The following is an 11,357-nucleotide window of genomic DNA, read 5'->3' as shown; positions in this document are numbered from 1 at the left end:
AATTATAATAATTATAATTATAATTTTTATGTTTGTTACTTCCATGAAACTTTCGAAAGTAATTAAAGTAACTCCAAAGTAGGTAATACCGTCATCAACGCCTGAACGATAGTTCAGCAAATTTCACCAAGAAAAATAATCCATTGGCAATCTTAATGATTGAATAATGAATATTGCGAAATTTTGAAATGCACCGATATGACTTTCAGAACACTCAAACCAAACAATCAATGAAATTTAGGAATAATCAGCATTACCACTTGAATAACCTTATAAATAGCTGGGTAATTAGGAATGTGCCTGTACAAGCCAATTCAGCATCAGTGAATATGAAGTTGACATCCCTGGTCGTTTTTCTTTATTTCGTTGTTTTCAACGAATCTTTGGAAGTTAATGAAACTAATTTCGAAGGAATATTGAAGACAACGTTGAAAGAACATAATTCAGAGATAATATCAAAAGAGGATGTTGAAGAAAATATCTCAAAACTACTAGGAGGCATAAGGTAATAGATAAAAACGTGTTTGTAAAAATAACTTCTGTCACTCAATTTTTTTGTTAATAAACAATCATAATTCATTGTGTCAAAGCTATTTTCCAGTTTTTGTTCTGTTTATTCATTTTTATTCGAATTTTTGTCCGACACAAACAATCTAGTTCTAGAAAAACATATGATGTGATATGAAAAACATAGGTATAACGTCAAAATATGAATATAATGATGCAGCCATTTTGGAAATTAATTTTTTCTCAACTTTATCTAACTTTGATAAAATTTATTTCAACTGACTTTTTCGTTTATGTTGCTCCTGTTATTTTTAGTGTTTGATTTTTTTTAATATTCATTAATTTTTTAATCCAATTCTTCTTCCACAGATTTTAAGTCTGTTAACACCTTTTTACACAATGATTTCTCAACCTTTACCTACCATTCGAAAAAAACAAATTTGACTAACATATTATAGAAATATACTTGATTCAAAATAAGACTGTCTAAAATAGGAAAAATGGCTTTTTTTCCTCCATAATCAAATGAAAACTTTTAACAAAGATATGTAGAGCATGCTTAGTCTTCCTTATTTACACTGGAAAAAAGCTCTTTCAAAACAACTACTTTTACAAGAACATATTACACGAAAGGAAAATAACTCTATGAATATTGAATTATACGAAAATCTTTTGTTCCCATTCAGTTTGTATTCCAAACATTCTGTATGAAATTGAAAAATATATCATTCATAACAAGGCTTCCCACACACATATCAGAATGATAACACCTATTATTTATTCTACACTTACTTTTTCGAAACATCTAGTCTTTTTGTTTCAGCCTAGAAGACCAAACAGCTAATATAAATAACTATGCGGACAAGATTTTTGAAAAAGTGCGTCGAATCCTTCGTGATCACAACTTTGATTCTCAAAGTTTACCAGACGTTTCTTTTAAGGTGAGATATTTACTTCTTATTTACCCTGTATTTCATTATTCAGATCAATTTTATGTTCTTTCATTTTATACCCATTAACGTTTTCTAAAACAACACTAGAATTTTCTAGTTTACGAAATCGGATATGCGCCACAAGCTCTCTTCGTTTAGTCTTTAGTCTGACCAATTTACAACACAGTTTATGTCATGAATCCTAAACTTCTTCAGAATCCTCTGACACTCAATGAAGTGAACATTTCATAAGTCACTTTTATGTTCACAGTTTTTTTTTCAATTTCATTCGATAAAAAATCGAATGCATACTTTTATACAGTATTATTTTCTTTCACAAGTGAAAAACGAAGACTAAGTGCAAGTGCTGATAGCACTTGTATCGAAGAGACATAGACAAATGCTAGTCGTCGTCAATTTTGGATTTTGAAACCACTTGATGACGAATAACTATCGTTTGACAATTTATAAAAAAAATATGTTTTTCCGTTAACCAGCTAGCGCACCGCTACGAACAACAACCCTCAGAAGTCGAAACTTGTGCGAGCTAAGGAGTAACGAGGTCTTACCTTGTAACGTGTGATTCCTAATTACAGTGATAATGTTCACAATGTTTTCTTTTGTTGTATTTTTTCTTCTACGGTTTGAATGGTTTTATGTTACACAGAAAGTTGTTTTTACTATTGATTAAATTATGGTTCATTATTCACAGTAATTATAAATTTTTAAGCTGAGATGGTACTCTTATATTCCGCATACTGGCATACATTCAAATTGCCAGAGATGGATTGATGAAGTTGCAACATGGAGTATAAAATATGTTTAACAGAATGATAGAATGGTGCTGATGAATTGACCCAAAATCGTGAAGTGGGGTTACTTTTTCAGTAGCCGCATCGTCTCATCTTCATTATTTTATCGAAAAATGATGAATAGTTTAAGTGATTTGAAGTTCAGTTTAATTTTTTAGGGTTTTTCATCTTGAAATACCATATAACTCACAACTGGTATATTCATAAATATCGAGGGAGCGTTTGATAAAACAACCTTTCCAACAATTACCCAGCAACTACACTCCAGGAATGTACCCCTGGTAGGAGAATGGATACTCAAGATGCTCTCTAGTAGAGCAATAAGTATTAATGTAGAAGACATCACAGTGGTCATGAGGGGATGTCCACAGGGAGGAGTATTATCACCCCTTCTCTGGAACATAGTTCTGGATACCCTGATTAATCACCTTGACAAGAATGGATTCTACACAGTTGCATACGCAGATGACATAATTATCTTGCAGACCGGCAAATTTGTAAACACACTGTGCGATAGAGCGCAGGATGGGCTCAAATTGATAGAAATATGGTGTAAGGAACACTCACTGTCGATCAATCCCAAGAACACTGAGATGGTCCTTTTCACCAGAAAAAGAAGTTTAACGGGCTGAAAACCTCCCGAAATCTTTAAAAGCAAACTAAACTTCTCTGAAGAGGTAAAATATCTTGGTACTATCCTCGACAGGAAGCTGACATGGAACTCTCATCTACAGAGTAGAGCAAAAAGAGCATACGTTGCTTATGAGCAATGTCGGAGGACAGTGGGACGCGCATGGGGTCTTTCACCCCGTGTGGTCACCCGGATCTACACTGCAATAATAAGACCTATGTTAACGTATGGAGCCATTGCATGGGGACCGAAAGTTCTACAAGCAACGGCCATCCAAAAATTATACCAAATACAGCGAATGGCTTGTTTAAATATCACAGGAGCCATGAGAACAACACCAACCACGGCAATGGAATTAATCACGGGTTTGACCCCTCTTGATATGTACGTTAAGAAGGTTGCGTTGATGGCCATGGTACGATTGCGCAAGGCTGGTGTAAACCTCGAAGTAGGAATGGGTCAATTGAGGCTGGGCCTGTGGCGGGAAGCGCTTACTGCGCAACCTCTGCTGCGGGCAACAAGCGATGCAATTGAACCCAGGTTTGTGTTTAATAAACCTTACAAAATACAAATAAAGCAGAACATAGAGTCAGATGATACAAATGCAATACGGATTTACACAGACGGCTCAAAAACCACAGAAGGCTCAGGGTGTGGAGTGTACTCCAGATCACTAAGCCTAAGAATTAAGTGGGGAATGGGAAGAAATACCAGTGTGGTCCAAACAGAACTGGCTGGTATCTCAATCGCCACAAAAGAATTAACCAAGAAAGGAATTTCTGGCAAAAACATAACAATCTGCACTGACAGCAGACAAGCCCTATTACCCTTGAACAGACAACGTATAACCTCAGGGCTAGTACTAGAGTGTCACCAAGATTTAGCCAAAGCCTCGGTAGATAATAACATTATCCTGAGGTGGGTTAAAGGGCACGACAGGTGTAAAGGTAATAACATTGCCGACTCTTCAGCCAAGGAAGCGGCTGGACTAAGAATTTTAGGACCCAGTGGCACCTATGGCCTGATGACTTCGACAATTGCGGAACTAGTCAAGTGTTACACCCAGGCTCAATCCTTAAAGAGATGGGACGAAATCAAAGGATGTAATCTTACCAGGATCACCTTGGGTGACCCTGGGAAGCTGGCGCCAAAGAAATATTTGGCAATGACCAGGAAAAATCTACGCCTAACAGTAGGATTTCTGACTGGTCACTGTCAACTAAGGAAACACCTCCATAATATGGGGCTGGTGGACACACCTCTAAGATGTGTGAACAGGAAGATGAGACTGTCAGGCATATCCTGTGCGAGTGCCCGGAGTTATCGTCAATAAGAGAGTGTGTGTTGGCGAGTCTTGGCCTACACCTGCCGATATGAAGGAGATGTCTCCCAGTGACCTGTCTACCTTCCTGGAAAGGACAGGTTGGACGATGACCTAGGAGGACAACTCTTTGGGAGGATGTACAATGGGTCACATGTGGCCTAAGTACTATGGGCTTACACTCACCCTCCCTACTCTACAGATACAGAGAGAGATACCATATAACTCAGTTTGATTCTTTTTATCACACTCCTTCATACCCCGTGAATGGGGTATTTATCACACTCCTTCATACCCCGTGAATGGGGTATAAATAAAGTGACCAGACGTCCCTTTATTTGACCATCTGTCCCGTTGTCCCCAAATAATGATCTGGGACGTATAATAGTCCCGTTTTCTAAAATCATCTCTAAAAAACCGTTGATAGGTATCGGATATGGAGCCCAAATAATTCACAATGCTATAAAATCTGCTGCAGACGGCCTACCTTTAGATTACGAAGGCATTATTGTAAAAATATATATTTTTTTTTATATTTATACGGTTGGAGTTGAAGCTCTAAAGGAATTTTGCGCTGGAGCTGCTGGAGAGCAAATCTCGCTGGCTTGCGCTGATGCCTGCTTTGGAGAGAGTTTTGAAAATGTACCAGCCGTTTAAGAATTAATTTTTGAGCATTGAAAAATATCCTCAATCAATAAAAGACTTTTTTGAAGATCCTTCATCTGAATTATGGCTTTGTTTTTTACACGCTCAGTCAGCAAGTTTTCGCCAAGCTGTTTTGAAGGTTGAAAGTCAAACTGTATCGGCAATTGACGCTGCAAAAGAAATCAATCAACTCATTCAGAATTTGATTCAAAAAGAAACCAATCAGTTTCTTTCATTTACTGTTCGTAATTTAATCATAAAACTGAAAGATGCTATTTATGAAGATTTTGTGAAATGAAAGCTACAGAATTTTATTAAGCAAGTCGTGAATATTTGGAAGAATGGAATAACTTTCGTACTAGAGAAATGGAGATATTTTATTGGGCAGATTTAAGAAAAGTACATGCGTGGGACGATGTACAAAAAGCATTTGGATGTATTGATTGAAAAGGGATATATTGATAGTACTAAAGATACAGAAGTATTTGACGAATTTTCATTAAATCATCTGAAAGAACAATTCGTTCAGGCCAGTCTCAACACCCTACACAGTAGGTTAATGGACTGACACCTATCAGAAAACAACTACTCCCCTGGCTAATACCACGAAGGGCGTTGGATTATATCCGACAGGTGTCAGTGCAGGATTCTTCACTGAAGTTATTCCTGCATATGCTGTTGGCGATACAACTGCCGCAATAGATTTTCAATTATTGGAACACGCTTGCAGACCGGTTTCGGGCTGTTTGGCCACTCGTCAGTGCAAGGTAGTGTATATCATCAACATGAAGTCGATGATTTCCGATAATTGAAAATCGAATTCCGTCAGAGTATCATTCCTCGAACTAAGCTGAAGACTACAACAAACAACAGGTTTGTCGTTGCTCCATCTGCCTGTGAACGAGGTAACCAACTGCATATCCAAATTTGCCCAATTCCTCGTAAAAGGAAAGAAATCTTTCACGTATAGTCAGTGGGCATACTTGAAGACTGGCTATAAATCAAATCATCTGAAAGAACAATTCGTTCAGGCCAGTCTCAACACCCTACACAGTAGGTTAATGGACTGACACCTATCAGAAAACAACTACTCCCCTGGCTAATACCACGAAGGGCGTTGGATTATATCCGACAGGTGTCAGTGCAGGATTCTTCACTGAAGTTATTCCTGCATATGCTGTTGGCGATACAACTGCCACAATAGATTTTCAATTATTGGAACACGCTAACCTACTGTGTAGGGTGTTGAGACTGGCCTGAACGAATTGTTCTTTCAGATGATTTGATTTATAGCCAGTCTTCAAGTATGCCCACTGACTATACGTGAAAGAATTTTCATTAATTGTAAACTACGTCACTCAACAAAAAATGACAGACTGGAATAATTTAAAAGTTCACACAGAAACTCGTTGGGTGGAAGTATCCAAACACTTTCGCACCAACAATCTGCAATATGAAAATTTTTGTATTTTAATTGAATATATTTTGTGTATACCTGGTATAAATGCTCCAGTAGAGACAATATTTTCTTTGATGAATAAATTGTGGACGTCTGAAAAAAATTACTTGCAGGTTTCAGTTCTGAAGGCGATGTTGATAACGAAGATCAATATAAACAAAACGTGCCAAGAATTTCACTCTTATTTAAAATCATCACCATCTTTATTGAAGCAAATTTGTCCCTCCGAAAAATATAAATACGACTAAATGTTGCATATAATTTAATAATTACTGTCACATTAACCACTGTCGAGGTTAATTGGAAGAACAGGTTATTTTTATCGCCCTCAGATGAAAATAAATTGAACTGAATTTTGTATTGAACTGTTAATTACCTAATATTGGAAATAATAAAGACGAATTATTATTATTATTAAAAGGTGCTTTAATGAGCCCACACAGTATGGAGTATGGTCCATACTGAATGAATCATACATACACTAGTATGTTATATAGGTATGGACGTCCCGTTTTGAATTGAAAAAAAATGGTCAGTTTAGGTATAAAGGACCAGTTTATTCGACGTTCTATATTGTAATCGTCTGATGAAATAAATTAAGGTTGGTCAATTGTGAGCACTTAAAAATCAAAGAAATACCCTACCCACTAGCACTAAACTTTTTCAGGATAGTCACACATTGAAACGTATATTGCGATTGTGTAATATGGATCTATTGCCCCCCTCCTACCCTACTAGTTTAGATTTTCCTAACTAAACACCCCTGCGCGAAATCTTACGTAAATTCTAATCCATCTAGTAACACGTTGAAATACAATTATTTTATTTTATAGATCGTAAAAAGTAAGGTTCAATTATCACAAGGAATGTTACAAGATCTAACCACTATGGAAAGAGGGGGCGATGTTGACCTTTCATTCGTCGAGTCTTTGGATGTGATTACATTGTCACTTCCTATCGAGTTTGAAGAGCTTGAGGTGAGTGAAAAAATCATTATTTATATCTAGAATTCATTTATACAGTACATGATGATCACATTCACACAAATTCTAGTTGTGGTATTGCTTTATGTTGAAACCAAAGTCCAAAAACAACACCAAACAATGCTGTTTCGACCCGAAATAGACCTCATCAGTGGTGCTAGGTTGAATCACTAATGCGCTGTTTGTTGGACTCAATTACATTTTTCCAATATTTTTTTTGGAATTTCCTATATTTCATATCTTTTTACTCTTTGTAATATTTCGTTCTCAATAGGAAATTGAAGTTACTTTTTTTTGGAGATATCAAATCGTGAGGTGTAGTTTTTAAAATTGAAGTTACGATTTCATCAGGTTGATATATTACTACAGGCCGTGTTTCTTCAGCTATGCTATCTCGGAAATGGTGAAAGACTCACGAGATTGATTAAATTATATGAAAGTTGACCAAAAGAGGACACTAAAATTAGTTTGTTAGATCGCAACCATCAATGTCTATTTTGGAGACGTTTTGTGTGTGTTTGTCTTACATTAACTGTAGCGGAATTTGCCCCTCAGTTATGACGGTTGACCAACTTGTGACGAATTTTTTAGTCTGCCACAATTTTTCATTGCAGATCTCCATACACAAATTACTCTAAAACAATAATTTTTTTAAAATACGTCAGAGTAGTGGCAAAGGATTAATGGTGTGTACTTTTTAGGATCTCCTATAACTGTGACAGACTCATATTTCACTCATTCGAGCGCCATCTATCGGAGTGAATTTTTTCTAGTGTTACATTGAAAATTCCTTCTATAGTTAAAAATATTAAAATAAAAACTTTGACGGATTGATAAATCACAGCTAATTTTAAATATAGTATAGGAGAATTCATAAACCTAGAGACTATTTCTGTATTAACCAATTGTGTTACTTTTGCTCAGAATGAGAAGAAATAAAATCTCTAGATTCTTCTGGGTGTAATTCAGCGATTGTGTCAATATCGTTGATATCCTATAATTATGAAATCATGACCAACAAATTGTATTTAACTACAAATATGATAATCATATTCATATTCTTGGAATCTGCAAATTGGAACCTCTAATGATGTTGATAATGGCTGCCTATTTCTTGTCTTCGAACGTGAGTTGAGAATAAGGGGCCTAGAATATTATGAAACGTTTTCAAGAGAACCTGAATAGTGGATATTTAAATTTTTACTCATTAGTTCCGTGACTTTGTTTTAGATCATTATCTTTTCAGGAACATGGGATGATTTGTAGGTACAAAGTAAATTGAACTATTGTATAAATCATAGTAGGTATCTTGAGATGCCTATCTTCCGATATTTTTTCTGTGATGTGTGACAATATTCTCAGCACGCACATATTTCTATTTTCAGCTTTTTATATATATATATATATATATTCTTTGGACGTATTTTTGTTGTTATTTGTATTTTGTTGTTAATTATTTTTATACTATTTTTTATACACTACTTTACCTTCTTGGGCCTGTGTTTATATTAGGATTTCCTATTTCAAATAAAAAATTTCCATTCAATATCTTAAACCAGTTTTTGTTTTTGTTTTCTATCTATTCGGTGTATTTCAATACATTTTGATGATTTCAATGATTAATAAAATTTTTTTTTAGTTCAGCTACCATTTCCACACTAAAATTATATTCAGTATCAGTGGTGGAGTGAAGGGATCTGTCAAGAATATTAGGCTTTACGCTAAATTGAGTTATGATGTAAAGGCACACAGTTTTAAATTGAAGGAGTGTAATGTGAACAGTATCGGGTAAGGAAAGTTTAAGCTTCTAGAATCAGAATGATATTTAAACTGGGGCACTATATTAGTGAACAAAACTGAAAAAATACTTGAAGCTCACTGGCAGAAATATAAAGATATATAGAAGGAGCGGCCCAACAAACATTTTTATAGAACTTTCCTCTTTTATAGACTTTACTGATGATACCATGTAGTTGTTTGTTATACAGGGTCTTTCACGACGAACGTTCGTTAGGAATATATGGAGAACGATTCAAAATAAAAACTTGAAATTTTGTGGTAGTGGGTTTTACAAAATGGCCTTCTCAATTAAACTATTTTCAACTTCCGGTCTGTTTCCGTTATACTGGAAGTTGAGGCCAACTTCCTTATTTCGAATGGAACACCCTATATTTTATTACATTTTTGAATTTCTCAGCACATTTTAGGCCCACTTTGTATAACAATGCCTATACTCAAATTTGTTAGTTTTCGAGATATTAATTTTTTTATGAAAAATTTGACAGTTACAGCACCACTCCGAAAAAATCACAACTTATAGACAGTAACAGTTGAAAATGTGAAATTTCACAGAATCACACCTTAAACATCAAGTCATGAACATTTTCGAAAATAATTTACAGGGTGGTCGAAATTTCCATCTAAAACATAACATCGAGAAAACTGATGAAACACGATTTTTTCAAATTGAAACCATAAACTTTTCTATTATTTTTGGATACTATGAAAAAAAAAGGATATCAAATTCATGAAGAATGTCCTATAGCTAAAATACACCCCTGGCAGGATATATCCGATTTTGGGAAATATTTGAAATGTAAATCATTGGAATCAATACCAAACCAAAAAACCTTTGAAAACAAATAAACTAATATTAACTCTGTCGGTGGTAAAAGGCAACTCAACATGAAAATGGATAGATTGAAATAAAATACTATCAGATGAATTATATCTTTGTTTATTGATATCGAATACAGTATGAATATTACTCGAGTTTTTTCCCAACGCTAAATCGTTATTTTTAACACTTCGATCACCAAGTGATCATCTTCAAGAGGAAGATAAAACTAGAAACTTCGCGAAACTCAAGCTATTTATGCTAATCAGATATATCATACAGGTAAACCACCATATACCACCCATACAGGTATACCACCCTAAATTAATTTTACAATCAGCCTTATCTATTATTTTACAATATGTTCTCATGTAATGTTTAAATATTATAGCTATATATTAAACAATTTTCAGCTATATAAAAATTAATTTCACAATATTGCCTATATAAATATATTTACAATGTGTCCTTATGCAGTACCTACCTATTTTAACAAGCAATATAGTATGCCATTTGGTATTGGTCTATCATCGTTATTCATAATATTATTATGTTTACTTATTTCTACACTCTCATATATATCGATATTATTCTTTCACATATGAAATACCTTTACAAAAATTGATATTTATGAAGTTAGCTCATTCGGAATCAAATACAAACTATGCAACTGAAATCCTGCATAACTTATTTTAATAAATTTTTACTTTGGAGAAATATTGTCTAGTTTTATAATTCAGAAAAAATAAAATTTGACAAATAAGAATCACGTGCCTTATTTTTTTTTGATATCTTCCTCCCGATCAAGCGGAAATTGATAAAAAAATTATATAAAACCATACTTTACGAATATCAGTTTCGAAAATAATATTTGGGAAAGAAAGTTTTTGGCTTTCTACTACTCCATCTTTCCCAAAAATTAATCACTCCTGAAAATATAACCCCTTCAATTCAAATGAAAATAATACTTTCATACAAAATTTTGAGAACTCCCATGTCACGATGTATGTGGACCGTTCAAAAAATAAAATGAATGTTCAAAGTTCACGGGCTATATACAATCGATTGGTGAATTTTCAACTTTTTATACTTCTATATTTGTTATCTAAACAAGCATATTTTCATTTTTAGCAAAATCTCCGTCAAATTTACTGGTCATAAGGCGGTTGTCTGGCTCATAAATGGTATAACCAAAGTTATTGTACCTTTCGTCAAAGGTAAGGTTACTAGAATCGTTGAAGATATGGAACAGTCCATTCTGGGTGAAGTGGTATCAAAGTTGAACGAAATTATGCATAATATATTCCACTAGCAAACAAATGTTTTCAATAATATCATTTGTAATTCTGTACATATGTGTATAATTAACACATTTTTTTCGTAGTAATAAATTATTCAATCATTTCATACTCTCTGAATATCCTATACCAGAAGAGCTTTTCAGTATAAA

General features: G+C 34.3%; 1 protein-coding gene across 1 annotated transcript; it reads left to right on the top strand.

The window, feature by feature from the left end:
* The first annotated feature begins 294 nt into the window (after positions 1-294).
* Positions 295-11,312, top strand: LOC141479858 (uncharacterized). Its single transcript, XM_074184204.1, has 5 exons — positions 295-505; positions 1,331-1,448; positions 7,141-7,284; positions 8,930-9,078; positions 11,039-11,312. The coding sequence occupies exons 1-5, from the start codon at positions 330-332 to the stop codon at positions 11,217-11,219; spliced, it is 768 nt and encodes a 255-aa protein (XP_074040305.1). The 5' UTR covers positions 295-329; the 3' UTR covers positions 11,220-11,312.
* Positions 11,313-11,357: the final 45 nt, after the last annotated feature.

Source organism: Leptinotarsa decemlineata, unplaced genomic scaffold, assembly GCF_025532065.1.
Source record: "Leptinotarsa decemlineata unplaced genomic scaffold, Ldec_3_MD MMD2_tig00026354_RagTag_RagTag, whole genome shotgun sequence".
NCBI lineage: Eukaryota > Metazoa > Arthropoda > Insecta > Coleoptera > Chrysomelidae > Leptinotarsa > Leptinotarsa decemlineata.
Note: the sequence above shows the minus strand (reverse complement) of the source record. Positions and strands in the feature narration are given on the sequence as shown.